The 24,819-nt window shown below is 43.6% G+C and overlaps 2 protein-coding genes and 1 long non-coding RNA gene across 5 annotated transcripts; 2 read left to right on the top strand and 1 right to left on the bottom strand.

The window, feature by feature from the left end:
- The first annotated feature begins 207 nt into the window (after positions 1-207).
- Positions 208-5,379, top strand: ercc4 (excision repair cross-complementation group 4). Its single transcript, XM_057033538.1, has 10 exons — positions 208-515; positions 850-1,030; positions 1,407-1,602; positions 1,692-1,899; positions 2,146-2,326; positions 2,403-2,534; positions 2,630-2,734; positions 3,488-4,145; positions 4,225-4,337; positions 4,461-5,379. Exons 1-10 carry the CDS (start codon positions 339-341, stop codon positions 5,198-5,200), a joined length of 2,691 nt encoding a protein of 896 aa, XP_056889518.1. The 5' UTR covers positions 208-338; the 3' UTR covers positions 5,201-5,379.
- A 216-nt stretch (positions 5,380-5,595) lies between these two features.
- LOC130526131 (uncharacterized) lies at positions 5,596-8,808 on the bottom strand. The gene is made up of 3 exons (XR_008950661.1): positions 8,566-8,808; positions 7,145-7,199; positions 5,596-5,930 (listed from the first exon to the last, which is right to left on the bottom strand). It is a non-coding gene; the product is annotated as an uncharacterized LOC130526131 (long non-coding RNA).
- Positions 5,889-23,135, top strand: mrtfba (myocardin related transcription factor Ba). 3 transcript variants are annotated; one of them, XM_057033505.1, is made up of 17 exons: positions 5,889-6,083; positions 10,084-10,168; positions 12,811-13,055; positions 15,354-15,419; positions 15,575-15,630; positions 15,740-15,815; positions 15,965-16,129; positions 16,220-16,395; positions 16,606-16,725; positions 16,816-17,063; positions 17,334-17,502; positions 17,608-18,633; positions 18,707-18,829; positions 19,057-19,206; positions 19,287-19,421; positions 19,507-19,567; positions 19,975-23,135. In XM_057033505.1, the coding sequence occupies exons 3-17, from the start codon at positions 12,893-12,895 to the stop codon at positions 20,484-20,486; spliced, it is 3,246 nt and encodes a 1,081-aa protein (XP_056889485.1). In that variant the 5' UTR covers positions 5,889-6,083; positions 10,084-10,168; positions 12,811-12,892; the 3' UTR covers positions 20,487-23,135. The 3 variants fall into 3 exon arrangements, with proteins under 3 accessions (XP_056889485.1, XP_056889504.1, XP_056889494.1); XM_057033524.1 differs by having other exon boundaries at positions 5,892-6,083; positions 15,965-16,126; XM_057033514.1 differs by lacking the exon at positions 5,889-6,083 and adding an exon at positions 6,091-6,207.
- The last annotated feature ends 1,684 nt before the right edge of the window (positions 23,136-24,819 follow it).

The raw sequence follows: 24,819 nt of genomic DNA, 5'->3' as shown, positions 1-24,819 counted from the left end.
TTTCAAGAATTTGTAAATTTTACTTGTATAGAAAGTAACAGAACACGATTTGTTTACAAAATCAAAACTGCGAAAAAAACCAATAATTTCCATTTAAATGTGTTTTATGCTGAGCTAATGTTTTAGCTGCTGTACTACTCCGTGCCGCTGGGCGGCGGCAGTGGCATCATTACTGAATGTGTAGTTTTTGTGATCGTTTTTGGTGTCACATGACCGGATGCCTTTTCAAAACATTAGATAACTGTAGCCTTTCAATGGTGCCTGGTACAGTTAGCTGACATTTAATGTGTTTTTAAACGAAAGCAAATATATTTTTTCGCAGAAAAAGCTCTGCTAACATGGCGGGTCCATTGCTGGAGTTTGAAACCGAGCTGTTTCTCAGTCTGTTTGGTAGTGATGGACTTGTGGTAGTGGCGGAGGGGATGGGGATTGACCGCATCCTTCTGCAGTTCATGCGGGTTTACTCAGAGCAGGGAAGCCTGGTCCTTCTGCTCAACACGACCACACCTGAACAGGTACCTTCATTACTACACACGGGCCTTTTTTAGTTACAGGAGGTTGTTTTTTTTTTTGAAGAATAGTGAAATAATGCAAATCGGTTTGGATGAAAACGTTATTATTTTATTTTACCACACAGACAACAATGAACCACTAAGTCATGAGCATAGTTGACCGCAGCAGATATGTGATGGCTTTATTTCATTCAGGAATGACAACTCTATGGCTTTACTACGGTTGCTATGGTACTCACACTGTCGGGTATAAGTTGAAAATCGATCCTTACACTGTCATTGTTAACCAACCAATATAATTTAGATCCTTCCTCTAAGTGTAGCCTTTTGCCCACAGGAGTATTTTACTGAGCAGCTGCGTATGGAGGGTGTGACCCACCTGCCCAGGACAGTAACCAGTGACATCCAGAACACTGAGCGCTATAATGTTTACACTGAAGGAGGAGTGCTGTTTGTCACCAGCAGAATTCTTGTGGTCGACTTCCTGACGGACCGCATCCCTGCTCAGCTCATAACAGGTCAGAAGACATCATATATAATAAAAGCAACTTTTCTGTCATATTTTGTATTCATGAGATTATTTTACATTTTTTGGTTTCTAAAATTAGCATCCTGTAATTTTTGCTGGTTGGGAGCTTTCAAAGTAAAAATTATAACCTTGGCATCACAGCGCATGATCCATTTGCAAGTACACTATGAGAACAGAAGTCCAACAGCCCAAATAATTAATGTAATATGAGGAAATTATCAGAGTATAAGATATTGACTTTACTATACATGGTAGAGGAGTAGTAAGCTGTTTTTAATGTTATCTTTTTGAATTTATTTGCATCATTGTTACCATTCACTAGTAGTGCTTGAAATTAGGCTACCATCTTTTGTACTGCCCCTCAGGAATCCTGGTGTATCGTGCTCATAAAATCATTGAGTCGTGTCAGGAGGCATTCATCCTTCGTCTGTTTAGACAGAAGAACAAGACGGGCTTCATTAAAGCTTTCACGGACAAAGCCACCGCATTCTCTTCTGGATTCTGCCAGGTGGAACGTGTGATGAGGAACCTCTTTGTCAAGAAACTTTATTTGTGGCCTAGGCATGTTGGAATATCTTTTTCAGCTTTTTTTCAGGAGTTATTAGCTATATTTAGAGATATGGTTGAATGGCTCTGTTATCCTGCCACAGGTTTCAAGCTTCAGTTAACACAGCTCTGGACCGGCACAAGCCGGAGGTTGTGGAGCTCCATGTGTCACTAACACCAGCTATGAGGGCCATCCAAAGTGCCATCCTGGAGATCATGAGTGCCTGTCTGAAAGAACTCAAACGCTTCAACCCTACACTGGAAGCTGAAGACTTCTCCTTGGAGAACACATTAGGAAACTCTTTTGACAAGGTTTGTATGGAGTTCAAAAACAAGCAATGCCCCAATGCTTTCCCAAATGATTTTTCTTTGTAATTGCCCAATCCAAAGAAATGTTCAAGCTTCTACATCAAATATCTCTGCAACGCAACCTTTGCAGCACTCCCTGAAAAACTGGAAATACAATTTTTTTTAGACTCTAGTTTTATTAATTTGTATGTGAGTTTATATGTGGTTGTGTTTGTAAAATGCGAAATGTTAAAAAATTCTCTCATTCAGACTATCCGTCACTATCTGGACCCCTTGTGGCACCAGCTAGGAGCAAAAACGAAGGCCCTAGTCCATGATCTGAAGGTGTTGAGGGTGCTCTCGCTTTACCTTACCCAGTATGACTGTGTAACCTTCCTCAATCTGCTCGAGTCGCTCCGTTCCAGCCAAAAGAACTTTGGATCTAATTCAGGTAAACTACAATAGCATATGGCTGATTTTTATCATTTGTCCTCCTCTTTTCATATGTTTTTGTTACTGAATTTCAGGGTGGTTGTTCCTCGACTCCAGCAACTCCATGTTTGTAAATGCTAGAGCACGAGTCTATCACATCCCTGACAGTAAGAAGAAAATGAAAGTAGGAGCGGAGACAGAGAAACAGAAGTCATCTTCTGTCGCTGGTAAATAATCAATATATACAACATGTGACAGACAATTTCTTTAATGTCTTCAGACTGACTTATAGTAGAATTAATTGCATGTTTCTGTGTTCCAGAGGTGAAGCGAGAACTTGTGTTGGAGAAGAGCCCTAAGTGGGAGGCTCTCACTGAAGTACTACAGGAGATTGAGAGAGAGAACAGGAGCTCTCAGCATGAACAAGGTAAAAGCAGTTGTAAAGGTTCTCTGGGCAATATTTATCCTCTTGTCTAGATATTATAATGGGGTTTACTTGGCTGTTACTTAAAAGTCTGATCTAAACTGCTACAGACAGTGCTGTAAGTGTGTATGGACCTTGCTGAACATGTGCCATCAAATCACAACATTGAGCAACTCCCGCACAGCTCTGTAACGAAACTACTAATAAGGAGATTCCAGTTCTCCAGATGTTGCAAGAGCACCTACAGTCAGTGTCCATGAGGCAGGACAGACAGATGTGTAGCTGTCAACAGGGAACCTATCATAGGGGCTAATATCTTATAGGTGCTTTTGACAGCATAATCAGAGGAACCCATTTAAATGGCGGCTCCCCTGGGAACTGTTTTCCTGTAGGACCATTTTTCTGCCCTCATTTGTAACATTAGTCAGAACTCTGAAATGGCAGGAGCAGGAAACAGGAGCTCAGGTGATTGTTTCCATAAGCGCGACAGCTGAAATAGCAAAAATAGAGCCAGATATTTTTATATATTTCCTGGTGTGCTCCTTTGTGTACTGTAATATAAGTAGAGAACACCAGCACAAGTTTACAATTGTAAAAGCTTGCAAAACGCTGAAGCATAAATCCAGGTTTCATTCTTGTGTGAACGTACTAAAATTGAAGAAAGAAACTGTGAAGTGAAAGGTTCTTATAATGCCAAATCACCAATAGCTAAGCCACTCTTTTATCCTTGGTATATTAATAAGGTGTCACCTTCAGGTCACGTGCTGATCTGTGCCAGCGATGACAGGACTTGTGCCCAGCTTCAGCAGTACATCAAACACGGTTCTGACTGGCTGCTAAACCGACTCTACGCTCGCACCGTCGGTAAACGGGACTCTGCCACTTCTGCTGGGTTTGAGCTGGATTTGGACCAAAAAAACAAAGACAGGACTAACAAAGGACAGAAGAGGAAGGAATCTGAACAGAAGAAAAGAACAAAATCAATAAAGAGCAAGAAAAGGCCATCACTGACCCTGACCCAGATGATGGGGAAAGAGGAGCCAGCTGGAGGGGCAGTAATGGGGAGCAGTGGGGATGAAGATGAAGAGGATGGAGAAGAGGAAGAAGAGCTGGAGCTAGAATTGTCATCAGACGCTTATTACGGGGTTCTAAAGGAACCGCTGACTGTCATCCACCCACTGAAAGGCCTCACGGACCCCCACAGCCTGACACGTGTGCTGCACGAGGTGGAGCCCAGTTTTGTGGTGTTATACGATGCCGAGCTCAGTTTTGTTCGCCAGCTGGAAATCTACAAAGCGTGCCGGCCTGGAAAACCACTGCGGGTTTATTTCCTTATCTATGGAGGCTCAACTGAAGAGCAAAAGTACCTGACGGCTCTTTCTAAGGAGAAGAAAGCCTTTGAGCACCTAATCAGGTCAGAACCATTTCTCTGAGTCTTCAATATGGGCTGATGTGTGGGGCTCATTAGTGTTCTAACATATCTGTCTCTACAGGGAAAAGGCTACAATGGTCATACCAGAGGAGAGAGAGGGGCGAGAAGATACCAATTTGGACCTCGCAAGAAATATGGAATCTGCAAATGCTACGACCAACTCATGCAAAGCAGGCATGTTTGTTTTGATTTGATATGTTTATGGAGGAGTTATAATGTTAGCCACCCTCCTCAGGGAGAGAGGCTATTTTTCTTTTGTAAGCGTGTTTTAATCCTGGTTTCCTGTCCAATAACCAGGAGGTCAGGAGCAGCCCAAAGAGCCGTCACGAGTGATTGTGGACATGCGTGAGTTCCGCAGTGAGTTGCCCTCGTTGCTGCACCGCCGTGGACTGGACATCGAGCCCGTCACCCTAGAAGTGGGAGACTACATCTTGAGCCCAGACACGTGTGTTGAGCGCAAGAGTGTCAGCGATCTGATAGGCTCACTGCAGAGCGGCCGCCTCTACACTCAGTGTCTGTCAATGACCCGCTACTACAGGAAACCGGTGCTTCTCATTGAGTTTGACCCAACAAAACCCTTTTCCCTAATGGCCCGTACGGATTTTCACCATGAAATATCATCCAATGATATTTCTTCGAAACTGACTTTGCTCACCTTGCATTTCCCCCGGCTCCGGATACTCTGGTGTCCCTCTCCGCATGCCACAGCTGACCTGTTCCTAGATCTCAAAAAAGGTCGTCCCGAACCTGACGCCACAGCAGCGCAGGCAGTCACAGCAGAGTCCGACACGGTGGCTGAATCTGCAGACATCTACAACCCCGGACCTTATGACTTCTTGTTAAAAATGCCTGGTGTCAACACAAAAAACTACAGGAGTCTTATAAAGAATGCAGACAGCCTGGCAGATTTAGCTAAACTCAGCCAGAAAGAGCTGGTAAAAATACTTGGAAATATTAACAATGCTAAACTGTTCTATGAGTTCCTCCATAATGCTGCTGATGTTCCCGCTCCAATGCAGAGAGCCAAACAAACGTGACAGGCAGAAAAACATATATAGACTGTTTTTGCCTTGTGAAATAAAGATTTGTATTACGTTAGTGTATAGTATGAAATTCAAGTTTATTACTCCACTTTGTGTAATTTCTTTTCCAAACAAACATTGTTTTAAATTATGAAAAAGTTCTTAAAAATATATTAAATATGTGTTTGAATAAACTGTCATATTTTTTTTTAATTAAGCAAGTTATATAACCTCTAGATGTGGCATGATGACGCGTATTAACCTGGAAATGAGCCAAATTTACTTAAGAATGTCACTTAAAAAAACTAATGAAGTATAATCATATAAAATAAACTTTTCAGAAATGTGCTGAATTCATAAAATCGAGTTGACATGCTGAACGTTCCGAAAAATTAAATGATTTAAAAAAAAAAAAAAGCGTGGTTATCAGGCGCATGCTTGAATAGCTTTTTAAACATTAATGTGTTCTTTTTTTGGTTTATGTTTTATTTTTACTGATGGAAACGTCTCAGGATGCGGTCATTGTTGAGGCGTTATGTAACGTCATAAATCCCATGCAAGAACAAGGGAGTGAAGGATGAAAGTGGCTCATTTCGTTGGTACACGGAGGGCAGTGGATCGAGTGGCGCCTCTGGTGTGGAGGAGCGGACCAGTGAGGACCAGGAACTGACCAGTGGACCGGACGGATCCAAACCCCGGAGCCACGCCCCCGCCGCTTCCTGTCCGGCAGCGTCATTACGTCACTCTGCGAACACACCAGTCGCAGCCATTTTACTCGGCGAAATAAACTTCAGTCTCCAGCAAGAGGAAATCTTAAATGACAGTATATCTCTCGGCTGACAATAATGGGCACCCTGGTGTAAGGCAGACCTCCGACAGCCTCCGGCGCCCCAGTTAGGTAAGAAGGCTGGCCAGGACGGCGCTGTGTTGTTTTTAGCATGTAGCATTTGCTGTCTGATGCTAGCGGAGCAGTGGAGGTTGTTTTTGAGGATTCGTGTGTTGCAGACAGCTGAAGAGACCTGGTAAGACTCCGCAGTGAAGCATAGAAGTCGAAGAATTGTCTGTAAATTGTAACAGGTTCAGGGGTGGAGTTTTAGTCCTCAGAAATGCGTCCTCGCTAACGCCGCATTGGCTTCATGAATGGCACTTTGAGCGACTCAGTCACCTGTCAGATTTAAAGTAACTAGCTAACATTAGCTTATCCCACACCCATCTCCGAGAATGTAACAACAGTGGCTGGGCAAACGCTGGCAGACATGTCATCCAGCCAGGAAAGGCTGATCCTACAGTCGCTGCATTGCGTTCTATCAATGTTTTAAAAGGATGTGCATGATGTGCTTAATTTAACCAAATACTTTAAGGGGGGCGTTTCAGTGGAACGCATCAAGGTGATAATGTCCCAGTTGCAAATATTATTATTCCAGTCATGTAAACTGGAATCACGTGCAGCAGCACGATGCTGCTGCGCTTTTGTGTCCTGTCCGATCAACGTGAGGTAATTGACGCGGTGCTACCGCAAATGCTAACAAGTCTGCGTGAGTCATGCAGACAGGAAGGACGCGGTGGCCTCACTATTCACCAGCCCGGTCCTCAGAGGCGTGAAGTGTTAGTATTGTAACTTAAACACTGTGGTCAGGGTTTAAGAGGACTGGCGGAAGACATGCATGACGTCAGGAAAACACACCCGTTCCTCGTCGGACATGGTTGACTAAAGGATTTGGGAGTTGGTAAAAGTTGTCTAGTCAGTTAAAAAAGCTAAATGAATAAAATACACAGACAGAAACTCGAGAAGACAGAGAAAGGAAGATAAACATTCGACTTAATGTGGTAAATTTGAGTCTGATGACGGTGAATGAATGCAATGCATTCTTTTTTCTTAAACTGTCAGACGGTCCCTTGCTTTATTGTGTGTGTGTGTGTGTGTGTGTGTGCGTGTGTGTGTGTGTGAACATTTTGTACCATTTAAGAACGAAATCTTCAAAGCAGCCAGGAAGGAACCGCACCGCATATGTTACTGTGGGAACAGAACAGGAAATAATATCCACAGATGACATCATTTTGTGCAAATCTCTGGATAATTTAAGGCATTCTGTTGGAGATGTGGGCTATTTAAGGATCAGATAACCACGCACCAACTGTAGCGTTTCATAGTGCTGCGCGTGTTTCCATGTGCATCACGGTTTAGCATCCCTAATAAAATGATCACGTCAGCACCATTTGGGACCTCAGTGTTTAATCTAGTTTGTATCACCAAGATTATAGGCTAATGGCTGCCCATCCAGCAGCATGCTGAGTCATCTGTTATGTCCATTGCTTAAATAAAATGGTGATTTAAGTTATTTATTTTGTTGAAGTGCTGCACAAACACATATTGTTGTCTTCTCTCCCTTCATCACGTATGCACAGTTGCAGTTAAGACCTCTTTTGTCATACATGCCAGGATTGTGCCTGCAGTAATATATTGCACAGATCAAATTAAAGTTTTCCCATTTCCAGATGGCAACGAGCAGATGTGTTCTAATTTTAGCCACAGACTTTAAGTTTTTCGGTGTTGACCTTTTAGGATTGTAATTGTTTCACTCTGTGTTCTTTTGCTGGTGGTATTTTTATGTCCTCTAACAGAAACCAGACCTGCTCGACCATTTTTCGTTTAGACGGAGGCTGCAGGTTTCTGTTATCTGTTCATGTAATTGTGTGTGTGTGTGTTTGATCAATCGTATCATTAAGAGGTTTTTAATTCTTCTTGGAACAAAATGCCAGTTAATCATACGGTTACCAGGAAGGTACGGATCAAGTTACTTGATGTTTAAGAATTGGGATCTAAGTGGTGACTTGGCTGGGATCTGATCTTTAAGTGGAGGGTAGAAGGATTTTCTTTCCCTGGCAGAATGCACTTTGCACCTTTTTATGAGTGTGTCTCCTATATCCTATAAACAAAATGTTCTCTTTTGTTCAAACAACAGTGCCACTCCTCCGTGATTTAGTGATCCGACTTCCTGCAGTTAAAAAGACGAATAACAAAACCAACAAGTCAGACTCTGATGTGATGTGTTGCCTGCTGTCAGCAGCAAATAATGGAATACTGTGATGTACAAGTCATTTACAATGCCTGCTGTCATCTCCTGGGGAGCCTGTAATTACTTTAGCTTCATTTTTCTTTATGCTTCCTTAATAATTCAGATTGCTGTTGTTGGTCTTTAACTTAGCTAATTGCTGCTAGTTTAATAATGCTGCCATTGGTCAGTTAGAGTAGGAAACAACATCCAAAGTTCATCACATTATGATTTATCTGTCTCTATGACAAAGAAAACGCTCATAATACTGTCTATAAGTCATGTGACCCGAGGGTAAGACTGAGATTAGGTTTAAGAAAACCTTACCTGTAGGTCTTTTTTCTCCCTTTCAGGATATTTAAGGCACATATTTTGCAAATCTTGACCGCGTTATCCTCATCAGAACCAGTAAAAACGCATCCATGCCCTGTTGACTCCACATGCAGCTGATGTCTCTTCCTCTGGTCTGATTTCAATCCTGGAAAACAGATGAATAAATTCCAACTCTAGGCAGCTCAGGACACGCCAAAAGCCAGTGGAGCCTTCTGATGGATCACTAGTCCAGTGTGTCCCAGCCCTAACACAAGATATGCTCAACATCACTCAGTGTTTTTATCTACTCTCATAATTTATTCATACAAAACATTTTGGCTCTAATGGTTGATATTTTTTCTGGTGGAACACTCTAAAGTTGATCCCTGCAAAGTGGCAGAGAAGCGCAATACAAAATGACACCACATGTACTGATGAGCACTGTAAAAGTGCCCAAATTGTTGCTCATTAGGCATTTCTGACCGGTCACATGACGCCTCGGTGGCAAACGCTTTAAATAGCAGAGTAGCCGTTACAGTAGCAGATGTCTGCTCTGTGTCCCTCGCCCTCTGCGTTTAATCCCTCCTCTCACTCTGGAGCGGCCATCACTTGCATGAGACACATGGCGCCCGCTGCCCCGGGTCTTTAAAGCAACATTTCAGGGCAGAGCAACACCTAACACGTGCCATCTGTCTCTGCAGTTGGATTCTATGGTGTCCAGCTGCTCGGCTTTTTGTCCCAGGATGCTTTGTCAACCATGCAGTCTTAAAATGTCAGTCCCTTTCCTCTGTGGCCACTGGACACACAAACAGCCTAAAAAGTGCTGACACCTCACTATTTACACTTTATCTGCTTTGTTTTGTATTTAATTGATCTTATTGCATCACGGAATTTGATTTGTCTTATTTACGGCTCTGTGGTGATACTGTAAATTTTAGCAACCCTCCTGCTGATGTGCGTAACCTTTTTCAGGGGCAGGTGGAGGTCCACTGTAAGATACTGTAATGTTCCCCTCCCTCGGGGGGTTTTGCTTCACAGCCTCTCAGTTTGTTTTTTGTGGAGGGAGGCAGCGATCCATCGAAGATCCTGGCCAATTATCCCCAGAACGCTTTCATTTACTTTATTGCAGGATTCTTTACATTTTGCTCCAAAAGCTACAGTGTCGGAGCAGCTGGCCAACGCTGCACATTCCGTTTTACATTTTTGACGTGTTTTCGCTGTTCAAATCAGCGCTTGTGTCCATGAGAAGCAGAATTCCTGAGGAGTCCAATATTTATTTTGATCATTTTATTATGAAATGTCATGCTTGGATCTGCCTACAGTGTGCTGTTCTGATACAACTAATCTGATTATAATCTGTCATTTTGCATTGTGTTTGATTTACTTTGAATTTGAATTTTTAAATGCTTCTTTTAGAGATAAATGCAGGACTGAAAGGTTAATAAATGCCACTAACTCCGACTTGTGTTGGTATTTCTGGATTTGCATTTTGGATTTCTTATTTTAACTTAAGCTTTTTTTTGCTTTTGTCAGGTTGGACTACATGGCTTAACTGTTCAAAGTCTGGATCAGCCTGGATATTTCTCATCCTTCCTTTTGCTGTCCTCTGCTACTCGAGGTGAGAGTCAGGCGGGCTTTTTGTCTGGTATTTAAGCAGCTGGAATGTTATTTATTGTTTGTTTTAACTGACTTTCTCTGATATTTTTTATGGAATTTAATAATGGCTGATGGGTTTCTTTTTTGCAGATTAAAATAGAATTAAACAAAGATGTAGAACAGGATTGACAGTCTAGTTTAAATCCATAACCAAGTACGACTCGGTGTTTTCCAATCTCCTCCCACAGTCATCGGCTGTAAACAACACAAACAACATCACCATTTCTCCCTCTGCATAGACCCAGCCTGTCACCTAGTAAATTAACATAGTGAATTAGCCTGTTTTAATTATGTTTGACGGATGACTGTTGTAATTATGTTTCATATTACCATAATGGCCGTGCCATTGATGGTACTTTATCACAGTGTCTCGTGTTATGCCAGAAAAACATCTCTGATAATAATAATTGCTAATGTTAGCAGTGACGAGTCCCCGTTTTTGTTTCTCAAAATATTCATTACCTAGTTGATTTGATGACCCACCCACATGCATGCTAATGTAATAGGAACAAGTGTTCATAATGTTGTCTGTAGAGAATATTTGAAATGTCCCTCATTTCATTCATTAGATTTGGGTTAGCAAGGCCTGACTGAATCTTAACTGTCCAGTTGAAAATCAGCCTCTTTGCTGTCGGTCTTCAAACTCTTTTTTGCTTTCAGCCGTCTCCATCTTTCAAAGGCATCTTCAACAAAGATCCTTGTTTTATTTCTAACTTTGTCATGATGTTGTTGGGAATTGAAATGAGACCTTTTAGTTTTAGTAACATCAGACATTTGTGAGTTCACATGTTCTAATACTGTCGGGATTAGAAATTTCCAATTCTGTCGGGACAGTCACGGCCTCCTGTGAGAAATAAAGCTGGGTAAACAGGGTGGCTGTGGGCCAAAAGCAACACATCAGGCCACTTGGTAAAGAGCGCCTGGGTTCTGGAGTGAATACATGTGGGCGCTAGAGAGCGATAAATTGCACATGTGAAGACGGCGCAGTCCATCATCTGTTGGTTATGAGGCTGCTGGGAAGTCATGGATACAAAACTGTTTGTTTTACTCCCTGAAATGTTTCTGTTTTCTGTGTCTGAAATTGCCACAGCAACATCATATTATGGATTAGGAAGCTTGACTTTTCTCAGAATACTCCTGCACAAACTGGGGCTAGCTGTCTGTCTGTGTGTCTTTCTGTCCTTTGTTTCCTTGTTAATTTTTTTCAACAAACATTTCAATATAAGATTTGTCAGTCAGTTTATACATATAGCATGATTAAAATATATAGTATTTATTATAGCTGTAAATAGAACTGTTACTTTTTTTGTTAGTTTGTTCTACATTTCTGAGGGAACCTCAAATATGTTGAACTTTAACTTTTCTAGTAGCAAATCAGTCGGGAGACGTGGGCTTTACACAATCAGGAATTTTGGCGCTGATCACTGGTCAGTGAGTTTAAATAAACTGATATTTACTGTATGCGCTTGTGTAATGTTTAGTGTTGGTATGTAGTGTCAAAAACAAGTATTCTTAAGTGTTTTTTTCCCAATGTTTGACAAGGTGATATAGAGGGCTTTCACACAATCATTCAATTCTTTATTTAAGACTCTACCGCAGGGTCCATAGCAACGTAACATGATAAGAAAGAATAATTACATTTTAAAACAGAAAAATAATAAAAATATAAATATTCATCACTGGCTGGATATAACTTCAGTACCAAGCCAAAATAACTTAAAACAGAAATGACATGCGCAACAAGTTAACTTACAGTAATTAAAGGACTTTAAGTAAATTACTTTTACATTTGTTTGTATCCATCATATTCAATATTAAAAAAACCTTTATTGTCATCACATAGCAACAGAACTCAAAACATAAACAACATAAATACATAAAAACTGCATCTGCTAAATTAATGCCAAGTGTCTATTTTGCTTTGTTTGTGTTTACATTTTAACATGAGCTGAGAAGGCTAAAAAAACAAGTCATTATCAGTCTATGTAAATGACAATGACATCATTGATGGGAATTACAGCCGATCTTACAAATTGTACAGAATGCAAAGTATCGCCTGATCCGATGTAGCCATTCAGACGGGCTGAAAGCCTCGGGAGCAGTGAACAACATACGATTAAATATAGCTATGCCTTCTCTGTCACTGCTAGCCTATCTAGCCACTGGCTTCTGGAGATAGCATGGGCTGAGTGGGACGGCAAAGAGTCGGAATACTTTTGTTCGTGTGACATTTGTGGGCTGTTCTCGTAAGCTACTCAGTGTAGATTGATAAGGGATTTTTATATTTTATTCTGGCATGAGACTTCACCATAAGAACTAGTGAAAAATTTAAGAGGGTGTGAATATTTTCCATCCCCACTATGTTCGGGGTAATGGCCAAACCATCTTGTTTAATGAATAATTTGGGCTACAACTGAGGTTTTCCAGATGGCAGTAATGTAATGCTGCCCTAAGCATTTGAGCAGTGAGATGAAACCATACCAACGAGCTGTTGAGTGTTATTTTGGATTAGTGATGTCATGGATGTAGAAAAAATATCCTGTGGTGGATTGGGTTTTCTTGCTGATTCTGTTTTAAACTTTCTTTTCTCTCGCATCCACACAGGTAGCAGTGAGACTGAACCAAAGGGACAGTTAATACCCCCAAAGGGACCCTGCTCAGTTTTACCCCCCTGCTCCAAGGCACAATGGAGCCACAAGCCTCTCAGGGGCTGCTAGGAGCCGAGGGCGATTGCGAGATATTGAGCCTGCTGTTGCCGAGCCCCCAGAGTGAAGCAATGACCCATGACATGGAGGAGCTGTCTCTGCAGCCCACGCAGAGTCTGCCTCCGCTCAATGAACGCAAAAACGGTAAGAATGTGGACGTGCTGAGCTTGTAGACGTACACATGGCTTCTGCCCTGCTCTTTGGCTTATCCTACTCCTCACACAGTTCAGCATGACTCAGAAACTTGGATGGGAACATATTTAACAGACTTTTGGAATAACTTAAAATGACGTCTACCTTTCCCAAGCCCAACTCATGGCTCTGATAGTGTGAGGAGATCAGAGTAGCATTGACACTGCACCATTGATCACCAGAAAACTACGGTTTGACACTGTCAAAGAGGTTGGCCAGAGCTGTGCCAAACTGGATTCAACACTTTGGATCAGTGTCTGTGCTGAAGTTCAGGAGAGCAGCAAATAGCTTCACTGTGGGGGAAAATGTGGGCGTGGAATGTTGATATCTGTAGTACCGACATATCTTACTGACTTTTATCATTTCTTCTCTAGGAAGAACACTTATATTTTCCATCCTTTGCATCTCGTGGAGTAGGTCCTTCTTTTTTGTCTGTCCAAATGGTGATGAGTCTAATGGTCTGACACATCAACTGTGTAGCACAGAAGCTCTTCGGGAATGATGTTTTTCTTTGATTGATTGTGAATGATGCAGCGTTTCTACCCCGTCACTGACCTGCTGACTAGTCCAGTGTGTGCGTGCCTTCCTTTCTATAAGCAGCTTAGTCATATCACTCACACTCTCCTCTGTCTGCCCAGGTCACAGGTCAACACGTGTTTATCAGGGTTAGCACCAATTCCCGGAGGAATTCCCAAGGCTGTTGCCTGGAAGGCTTGAGAAATAACCTTGAATCAATACAACATGTCCCCATCACAGACCTTCCTCCCTTATTTACTGTGAGGGAAGGATTCATAGATTTTGAAAGAAAGAGATCTTATTTTACACATTATTATTACATGTTTTCTGTAAGCAATTATGTATATAGTTATACATAGTATATATTTTATGCACAGCTTTGTTGCTAGTGCGCAGCTTGTGTTTTCACATTGCCTCTTATCCTTAGTTAATGCTGACTCTGCCCTGTGGCTGTTTTTCAGCCATTTGAAGGAACGAGCAAAGTCCAGGTTGTTATTATATATCGCTGCTGGAAAACTGAATGAAAGAGAGAGGTGTCTGGATTTTATTTAAAAATCCCAGAAACATTGAGAGAGGAATAAGAAAGAGGACATTTTGTGTTAGGTTGTTCTTCCTTCTTGGTATTGAAAGCTGCTTCCTTGACACTAGCAATATAATACCTTGGAGGATTGGCTTTGTCATGGCTGAGCTCTTGCTTATGGTTGTAAATTAGATATAATAAAATAATTTTGATAATAAAATGAAGCATTCACTTATCATAAATGAATAGATATATTGTAATAGAAGACAAGCTTTGGAGGCCTCCCTTCTATTGGTTAAAACAGGTAGGTAATGTCCATTTGTGGGAGAAATAATCCTCACTGAAGCCAGTCAGCAGCAGTGGACTGGTTCCTGCTAAAGAGGACTGCAGATTTTAACCTAATTTTCAGAAAGTCAGTGAGAGGAAATGCAGTGGAGGAATGTTGTGGTTCAGTCCATCAGTCCAGATACATGACAGTTTCTATCATTTTCCAGCGCAGAGAGGACGTTTCAGACATATGATAGCTTTAGTCACTGAAGGTTAATATTCTGGCCTTCCTCCAACTCAGAAACTTGTTTTTAAATTGTGACCTGTCTTGCGTGTTGCTGTGAGCTGTAGTCTAACAACAGACAGCAGTCTGAGCGCAAACGTGCAGAATTTGGACCTCTGACCTTTTGTCCCCGTGACGAAAGTAAACTCAGTCATGAGTAGTAAAGGCAGACTACAGGGCATGAGTATAGACAAACATTTGCTGCTCATTTTTAGTGTAAAAGGTTTTCTCCTTGTGTTTGCCCACTAAAGTTCAGAACATCAAATTTCAATTTTGGACACAAACAACACAAATAAAGACATAATCCACCTTTACATTTTGTATGCAAAGGTAACTCCCCCTGACTTGATTACTGACAGACCTGTTGAATGTAAATATTACTGTCTGATAATGTTCAGTAGGCCTGAGACAAAAGTGGAAGATGTGCATCTGGTGTAAAACAGCCTGGCGGTTGAGGGTCTGAAGCTCTTTTGCTGCTTCAGCAGGTGGACAGCTCAGTCTCATTGATGGAATTTTGCTCTCTGCCAAAAAATCAGTCCGTTTGTGATCTCAAAAGCAAGTGCACAAACTAGTCCACCTCTGAATGGCTGAAATTATACTAAATGAAGGTTCTGCAGTGGCCTCGTCAAAGACCTTAAACATTTAATTTCCCTTCTGTTTTCAGTGCTACAGCTGAGGCTTCAGCAGAGGCGGACCCGGGAGCAGCTGGTGGACCAGGGCATCATGCCACGTAAGGGCCGCCACCAAATATTTATCACATCAAAACAACAGTTCCCAATCGTAATAGATGTAATAAACTTTAATCTTTAAGTTTGAGGTAACGTAGCAGGTCCTGTTTGAAAATCACATGAGTTACAAACCCAATGAAAATGCTGTGTGTTGCAGCGCTGAAGAGCCCAGCGGCATTCCACGGGCAGATTCGGAGTTTGGAGAGGGCCAGGGTAACGCATCCAGTTTTAAAAAATAAGCGATAGAATTTCTAGAATGCTCCTTTAGTGTTGAGGAGAATAGGAAAGCGCTTCCCCTTCATGCTCGTGTGTTTCTCTGCAGACGGAGAATTTTCTCAAGCACAAGATTCGCAGTCGTCCTGAGAGAGCAGAGCTGGTCAGGATGCACATCCTGCAAGGTATTGTCCTGATCTGGCTACAAAGAGCTATTGTGTGACAGTAAAAAAAGCAAATATTTTCTTCAGCTTTCTGTTTAACATGACTAATTATTGTAATTAATGAATTACGTTACAAATATTTCCTCGGAAACAACCGGATGTGTCCTCAGAGACCGGAGCAGAGCCGTCGCTGCAAGCGACCCAAATGAAACTAAAGCGAGCCCGATTGGCTGACAACCTGAACGAGAAGATCGCCCAAAGACCCGGGCCCATGGAGCTGGTGGAGAAGAACATCATACCTGTGGATTCCACCCTGAAGCAGGCCATCATAGGTGGTAATCTGTGGTGGTGATATGCTGCTTTTGGAAGAGAAGAGCGATGTGCTGCTCAGTGCTGAACGCCTGTTTTCTGCTGTTGTACTTCAGTGGGTCAGGTCAACTATCCTAAGGTCCTGGATGAAGACAGCAGTGATGCCCTCTCTCCAGAGCAGCCAGCCAGCCAGGAGTCTCAGAGCTCTGTTCTCTCTCCAGGAGAGAACAAAATGCTAGAGATGCCCTCTCCAGGCCAGGCTTCACCAGCACTACCTAACAGCATACTGCAGGTCCGATACAGCTATGACTACAAGTTGGTCTTTATGCACATTTTTTAAATAGCCACACAAGAAAGTATACAGGAATGACAGTTGTTTCACTTGAGCAACCGATTAAATCAGCTGCAAATGATAAAATTTAGATTATCACCAGTGTTGACTGACTGTATAAGTGTAGCGTGATTTACTCAGGTATTGTTTTGCTTATTTTGTCTGATTCAGGTCTTTCCAGCTGCTCCCCAGGCAACAGCAGTGATCTGTACAAATGATCAGTCTGTCTTTCAGCCAGCTGTCACTCCTATCACCACTGCATCTTCCAAACCGGGCCCAACTCTGGTGAAAGTAGGAGCTTTTCTTTTCTTTCCCTCTAAAAGAGTAATTGAAGCTGTCGCTAATGTCCTATGGCATGAATGTGTGCTCCTCCTTGAACAGCAAAGTCAACAGAAGACTCCTTCAGAGAAGAGCCGCAGCAAGAAAGGCAAAGAGCCCAAACCCAGAGTGAAGAAGCTCAAGTATCACCAGTACGTTCCGCCGGACCAGAAGCACGAGACAAGTGAAGCCCCCATGGACTCTTCGTATGCTCGGCTCCTGCAGCAGCAGCAGCTCTTCCTCCAGCTGCAGATCCTCAGCCAGCAGCAGCAGCATTACAACTATCAGACGATTCTACCAGCACCTCTCAAGTATGCACGGCCAATATCGCCCAGCTTCACTTCTGTTGTTTCTCCTCCACATATAATGTAAAAAGGTCTTAAAAGTCCACGAGGCAGTTTCCAATTTATAACTGCATTCGTGGCTTTAATAAGTGGAATAAGAGAGTTTGACCCAAGATGGGCTCTCTGTTCACTCTGTTTCCTGTCTTTCTCTTTCTTACACCTCCTTTTTTCTCCTTCCCTGATTTACTAAAGTCATGTTAGGGTTTTCTGGTGTAACAACCTTTTCTCTCTCTGTAGACCAGAAGGTCAGAGTAGCTCCAACAGCCTGCCGACCTCCATCATGGTGTCTCTGCCTGCCGCACCGCCCCCACCACCTCTTCCTGTGGCTCCATCTCCAGCTCGCCCAAACACCTCGCTCTCTAACCGCAAACCAGGAATATTGCCTGCCAACCTGGAGGAGATGAAGGTATCAAGAAAACCCAACATTCTGACTTTAGAAAGTAAAGTTATAGCTTTAACAATTTAGACAAGACTCAGAAATGTGACTTTTCAAATCTGACTTTTTGTGTAGGTTGCTGAGCTAAAGCTGGAGCTGAAGTTGCGTGGCCTCCCTGTGTCAGGAACAAAGACTGATCTGATTGAAAGGCTGAAGCCTTTCCAGGACAGTCCTGCTCCAACTCCCATCTCTGTCCCTGTTGCCACGACCACCACCACCATCTCCGTACCCATGGAGATCACCAATAGCATTTCCACACCTGCTATAGTCCTTCCAGTCCAGCAAGTGGCTCCAGAGAGCCTGAATCCTACCCCACCTGTCTCGCCCATCCCTGCGGACCCCTCAAGTATCCAACAGGATGTTGGCATTTCTGATTCTCCCCAAGTAGTGAATTCTGGAGGAATTGTCCAGCAGTCCTGGCCAGTCGCATCTTCCCACGTACCAGAAGAAAAAGACCGGCGGCTCCATGAGAAGGAGCGGCAGATAGAAGAGTTGATGAGGAAGTTGGAGCAGGAGCAGAAGTTGGTGGAGGCTCTCAAGATGCAACTGGAGGTGGAAAAGAGGGCCACTGACTCGGTATCGCCCAAACTCAGCCCTGTACCGGCCATTAACCCTGTTCCAGCTCTCCATAACGCTAACATTCTGAAAATGGAGGGTGTAGCTGCGTCCAACAGTCCACCCTCTCCTGCTTCACTCCCCAACTCCATCCTGAGCACCCAGGCACTCTCTTCTTTGCCAACAGTGGTCAAGATGGAGGATGTTACAGTTTCCTGTGGCAAGCCACTGCAGCTCCAATCCCAAGCCCAACTCATTACCCAGATCCAGCCCCAAGTAACCACCAGCCCACAGTTATGTCCCCAGTCACAGAAAAGTCCAAAGCTCCAGACCAAGACCCATCCTCCAACCCCCAGTGTACAGCAGTTCTTTATCAGCCACACTGGCAGAGTCCCACAGGTGCTGAGTCAGCCTCAGACCTTGTTAACAACGTCTGGTAAATCTCAGACTCTGTTGACCACCACAGGCCAGGCTGGGACTCAGATCCTCCTCCCAGTCTCTTTACCCAACAGCATCCAGCTGCCGAGCACCTCCCTCAGCCTGCAGGTGAGGCTGAAAGCAATCAACACGGGTACCATCTAGTCTCATTATCTTCTAAAATCATTTCCCTTCACCTCAGCCTGTTCTCCAAGCTGCCGTCTCTAGTCCAGGGCTGGTCCAGGCCCCGGTCCCTTTGCTACCGACATCTAAGATGGAGACAGCTCCCAGTCAGCAGCTGACGAATCCCAGCCAACTTCTCCAGGTCGGTCACATGTTGTACGACTCTGAGACGTCTTGTGTTTTAAAAAAAAACAATAACAGTCAAAGTAATGAGAAGATTTCATTCATGTCTTTAAGAATTTTGTGCCATGCTGCCTTGCAACCACCGTCCCATGTGTCGGCCTCTTGCGTCGCCTCACTAGTTGTTATCATTTAAAAAAACTATACACTTGCTTTCAGATGCAGTGTTCTTTCTATTTGTGTTGGCAGACGGTGACCGTGTGCAGTAACAGCACTGGATTAGAGAAAAAGACTGGACAAGAGGTGAATCCTCAGTGTTTCCTGAGGAGCTCTCCGGAGAACAGCGTCCCTCCCCGGGCTTCCCCCAACCATCACTTCTCCAACGGACCCTTCAATAAGGTTTAACAGAGAAATCTGTTATTTTGCTAACTAGTATTCTTCAGTGTTCTAATCGTCACCATTGTTTCTTTTTCTTCCAGTCCCCGTCTCCTCAAGCAACCTTCATCCTGCAACCCTCCTCCCTCACCACCCAGCCACTGAAGGCCAGAGAGCCCCCTCGCTACGAGGACGCCATTAAACAGAGTCGCAACATGCACATCAACAACATTTCCCAGGTTATAACAGACCATCATCAGTCTAATCTGCCCTGAAAAATGATTTAGCCTCAATTGAATTCTTTATCTACGCTCTCATTTTTAGGTTCCCACGGCAACCAGTCAGCAGATGGATGACTTATTCGACATTCTAATAGAGAGTGGAGGTAGGGAAGCGGGAAAGAAAGGAAGTTGTGGTTATTTCTCTTATGTTGCTCATCATTGCAATGCAAACAAGAAGTTGGAAGAGTTTAGTTTCACTGCAGGAATGAGAGTTTATCTCAAACACATCGTCTTTATCTGACGTGTCCACATTCACTTTAGCGCTGAGAGAGGCACTGCTGCTGCCCCGAGTGTGTGCCACATTATGTAACTGAATACTCAGATTACCACATTAGGTAATTATACTTCCAGGACGTTCGCTGCCGGGCACTGTGTCCTTCCGCTGGCCTATCATAGTGGAGTGGGATTTTAGATAATATTTAAAAGATGATTTCTGTGGTAGTACTGACCAGATCGGGGAGCTGTGATGGAAGATCATCTAATTGTGTTTCTAAATATCCTCCTTCTACAGAGATCACACCATTTGTCCAGCAGGACCCTTCACTGTCTCTCAGTAAGACCCTCCCAGTCACAGCAAATATCACCACCCTGCCTGTCAACACTGTTCTGTCCAGACCACCACCGCAGATCCAGGTGGCCCCTTCCCCCAACGTGCACCCCGTTACAGACCACGGCCTTCCAAGCCTCTCTTTACTGGCCACAGACAACCAGCTGGAGGCCTTCCTGGAGGGCACGCTGGCCAACGCGCTACACGAGTCCGACCCACGCACGCGGGGCCTGATAGACGAGCTGCAGGCCCAGCTGATGGAGCAGCAGCCTTACTCGCCCATGGACACATCCGACCTGTCCTTCTGTGACTCCTCCCCTCCCTCCTCGCTCAACATCGGTCTGTCTGACACCGGCCTGGACAACATGGAGTGGCTGGACCTCACCATGCCACCAGGCTCCACCGGCGCGCTCACACCTCTGAGCATCCCAGCAGACTTCCTGGATTCCTCTGACCTGCAGCTGCACTGGGACTGATGGAAGGATGAGCTGAAGAGCAAAAGACAGCTGATGACAGCCACAAAGAAGATGAAGGTTTCCCATTCATTCATAAGAACCTGGAGAAAACAGGGCGCGTTTCAGCCATATGACCAAAACATCCGCACCATCTGTCATATTCCCACTCGGCTAGTGGAGGCAGCTGTACAGAAGTCCTGATCGATGCAAAATCTCAAGCAGAAGTTTGCACAGATTTGACGTCATCGCCAAGGCAACGCATCATCCTTCTTTTAATGATAAACACATTTTTAAACAAAGTTCTCCAGTGGCAACAATTGCAATGACGATGCGAGAGAGCCAAGTGAATTCTGGGAGCGCAGACTGTTTGTAAATACTCGTTTTAACTCTGACACCGTTTGGGGACCGATATCACATCTGTTCCCTGTGTAACCCCGGCAACATCAGTATAGCACACTGTGCCATACTCTAAATCTTCTAACTGTAAATCTATTAGTACAAGTTAAATCTTAATCCCAGCTGTTTCCTAAGAATGTTACAGCAGTGGCGACCCGGCGCACCGTTGTCTACGTCTCTGCTGTAGAGCCCAGGATTGTTGGCTAATCTGATCCAGCATATCAGATTCGACTGTTCTCTTCCGACCAATCACAGAACTGACAAATCAGTAACTGAAGTATTCAGCAGATGACGAGAGGAGCGAGCTCCTCCATCCCCACCAGAGCTATGCACTAAGAGAGGTGGAGCCATCTGACCACGCACCTCTTTCTCTAAGAAATGTGAAGCGTGCAAATGGAAGGAGACTGACAATTTGAAGCACATCAAATGTTATCAGGCCAGAAGGCTGCAGAGATACCGCCGCTATCATCGCTGTATCTCATTTTGAATGTAAAGATCCAAAAATGGGACTTCACTCACAGAGCCGGCAGCTTTTTATTTTCTTCTGATAGTAAACTGATGGGAATCAGTGAAAAAGGGAACAAATATCCATCTATGAAACAAAAAAACACACATTATTGTGTTATTTAATGATGTCTGAGGAGGAGCTTTATATCTAACTGTCCTGCAGGATCTCTGCACTTTGTCTGGTGTGTGTGTGTGCGTGCGTGAGTGTGTGTGTGAGAGAGAGAGGATGGATAATTACTCTATCACTAGTCATCAAGTGGCTAAATCCAGTCTTACTGCTCTGCTCAGGTCAGCCGTCAGTGTTTCCACGGCTGCGCCCGCAGGCGATGGAGACGCATGCTGTACGCGTGGAGTTGTCTTCCTGTCTGTTGCATGTACACCTATACTGTCAGTGTGTGCATGACTATGTAAACATTTTAATCTGGAGGAGCTCCTCACATTTGCTCACCTTTGTTTCCCAAATCGCACCATGCAGCTGACATTTTGGTGAAGGCCCCCGATGACCGTTGATGGTCGACGGTCCAAAATGCAATGACGACCTCTGAGGGGTGATCCACATATTATTTTAATGATTGCATCATATCGAGCCTCTCTTACTGCTCCAGTAATGGTGTTTAAATAGTTTATATTCGTTAGGAATGGTAACAATCTTCCTGGTTGGCACTACCAGACTATTTTAATGGCTTTATCCAATGCCTACATAAATGAGCGTGTGTGTCTGTGTGTGGCTTCGTTCAAGGAATCATTTAAAAAAAAAAATAAACAGTCTTTTTTTGTGATATACTGTTGCCATCCGCATTATCAGCAAAGCCCTTTACATCAACGCAGTCTCAGACATGCAACGCTCCTCAGCTACACGTGTCCACGTCTCTAACATCGGGAAGAGTTGCTCCAAATACTGCATAGAACTGCTTCAGGCTTAAACACCAATCTCCTGTTTGAGCTTCACTGTGAGACGTCTCCACTTTATTATGTTGTGTCCGGAGCGCCGATGGTTTTCCCAGCTCACTGTAAAATAGGAAGAAAAACAAGAGTCACTTTTGGATCCATGCGAGGTTTTTTTTCTACTGTGTGTCGGCTTTAAGGATATTAAATTTGTTATGTCGCTGCCACAATGGCAGAGGAACATGTGATTGAATTTTGTTTGTTCTCACTTTTTTGTATTTATCACTATTTTTTTTTAAGTTGAACCATTAAGGTAAAGGCATTAAAACGTTTTTTTTTTTTCATGCTTGTGTAATTTCTGTAAAACTTTTATTTGTCATATCAGACAAAGATGAACCTTTCACCTGCCACAAACGTGATACCTGTGGTCTCAGACGGGCCTGACCCAGGCGCTGGGAGCCTTTGTGGCTGCTCTACTGTACTGTATGTCAGCTCTCGCCTCTGGTTTATCAGAGGAAGAGCTTTTATTCCAGTTCTACTCTCTGAACGGCGCTTGTCTCAGTGGTGGAGGTTGACCATGGTGGGTGTTTTGGGGCTCTTATCAGCCGCCATCATCACGCATTCGTTTAGAATCACTAGAAAAGTCCGATCTGAGGATTTCCATCAGTGCACATTTGTCCACCCTCATCAGAAGACCCATGCCACACCTCTTATTGTGTGTGTGCCATATGTTTTGCACATTGTGTACATATTTATATAGATGTAATGCATATTTTTATACATGTGTAACATCCATGGGAGCTTTATTTTGTAAATACTCAAACAAGATGTATATAAGTACTGTATGCCTTTCTGTGTCAATAAAATTTGGTGTAATGTGAACTCAGCTGTGGGTAAATTCATAGAATCTTGGAAGAAGCTGGTCCAAGTGTTTCTCACAGTGTCCCTGAATGTGTGGGTTCCACAAAGTTCAAAGGTCACACGAAATACGTACATATGTTTGGATCAATAGAGCCTGGAGCCAGTTCAGGCCGACAGCAGATGATGTCTGACCCACATATGTGACTCTAATTACATGGGCACACAGGTCAAATCATTAAACTCATGTCACCTGCTTTCATTTCCAATTTCTTTTTACGGCCTGCTTTATTTAAGGTAAACAGTGCAGGCAAACAAAATCTGGTTCATACATTAAAAAGAAACACATTAAATAAAGTCACTGTTGTTCTGCCATCCTGCCACTCGGTGGCGGTGTTTCCGCATTAAAGGGGCAGCCTGAGGATTATATGTCTTTATTTTCCGAGGCTGACGTCAGCGCTCCTGCACCGCCAGACCATAATTCTACCCTTCCACTCTTTCCTCCTTTCTTTTATCTGTTCTGCACGTCGCACAAACGTCACTTCCTCTCTTAAAGCCCCTCATGCATCTGACATCACTTGTTCACTTGTGTTTGTGTGTGTTTAACCTGTATGCTATTGAATAACAGCAGTGTGTGTGTGTGTGTTGTGTGTGTGTGTGTGTGTGTGTGTGTGTGTGTGTGTGTGTGTGTGTGTGCGTGCGCGCCATCTGTCCGAGTATTAGTCACATGAGAAAGGATATACTGTACCATTCCCTCGTCACTGAAGGGTCAAGACTTTCATTATTCAGTGACCAAATGTTCTCACATAGCTTTAAACAATCATCTCGCTGTAACTGAATAAACACCTGTGTTACATCACCAGCTGGTACCACCAGAGAGGGTTTAAGGAGCCACGTTCCCACCCAGCACCGCACATTTTATTTACTTATGGTTTCCAAGCGAATCCGTTACATCCGATTCAGTTTGTCGGTGGACATCTTGACACGCCGAGAGTCCGAGTCCGCCTCGGCCTCCTGAGCAGCAGTGTGTAATCGACTACTGCTGACGTTACAAACGATCCACATACTGAAACACTCAATGCTGGAACATTCCAGCCACGGCTGCGTTCTGTTGCATAACCAACGACATGCAGGACAGCCACTGGATGGGCCTCCGCTAGGCCTCAGAGGCAGCCGCAGCAGCGGAACGCTTAGATTCTTCGTACTGTTAATAGATTCTTTAACTATGGTGTCTAATGTCACAAAGAATTAACATTATTTAAATGTTGCTATCATGGATAAGAAGTTCAATACCAGACAAAACACTTCTGATCATTTCCATTTCCCTCTTTTAAATGATTAACACTAGCTGCCCACGTTATGGCCTCGGAATTTTATTCGTTTGAAAGTTTTTGTGGTAAGTTATCGTTTGTGTCACAGATGACACACAGTTGCTCAAAAATGTTCCGTCATGCCAGGATTCCGGTGTGTGTATGTGTGTGTGTTATACGATTGTGGGTGGGAACACAGCCTTCAAGGGTGATTATTAAGGCCTTCTTTCCTCGTTACACACCGTCATCGGTGGCCAATGATCACAGCGGGGGGTGGGGGGAGGGGGGTCTTTTTCCACGCTTTGCCCCCGTGACACACTCCAAAAAAGTTCCATGAGGATTAAGCTGTGACGCAAAAGTGAAACTTTCCGTGCTGACTCGCACACACAGCTCTTCCT

Source organism: Takifugu flavidus, chromosome 1, assembly GCF_003711565.1.
Source record: "Takifugu flavidus isolate HTHZ2018 chromosome 1, ASM371156v2, whole genome shotgun sequence".
Classification (NCBI taxonomy): Eukaryota; Metazoa; Chordata; class Actinopteri; order Tetraodontiformes; family Tetraodontidae; genus Takifugu; species Takifugu flavidus.
This window is presented reverse-complemented; position numbering and strand designations above follow the sequence as displayed.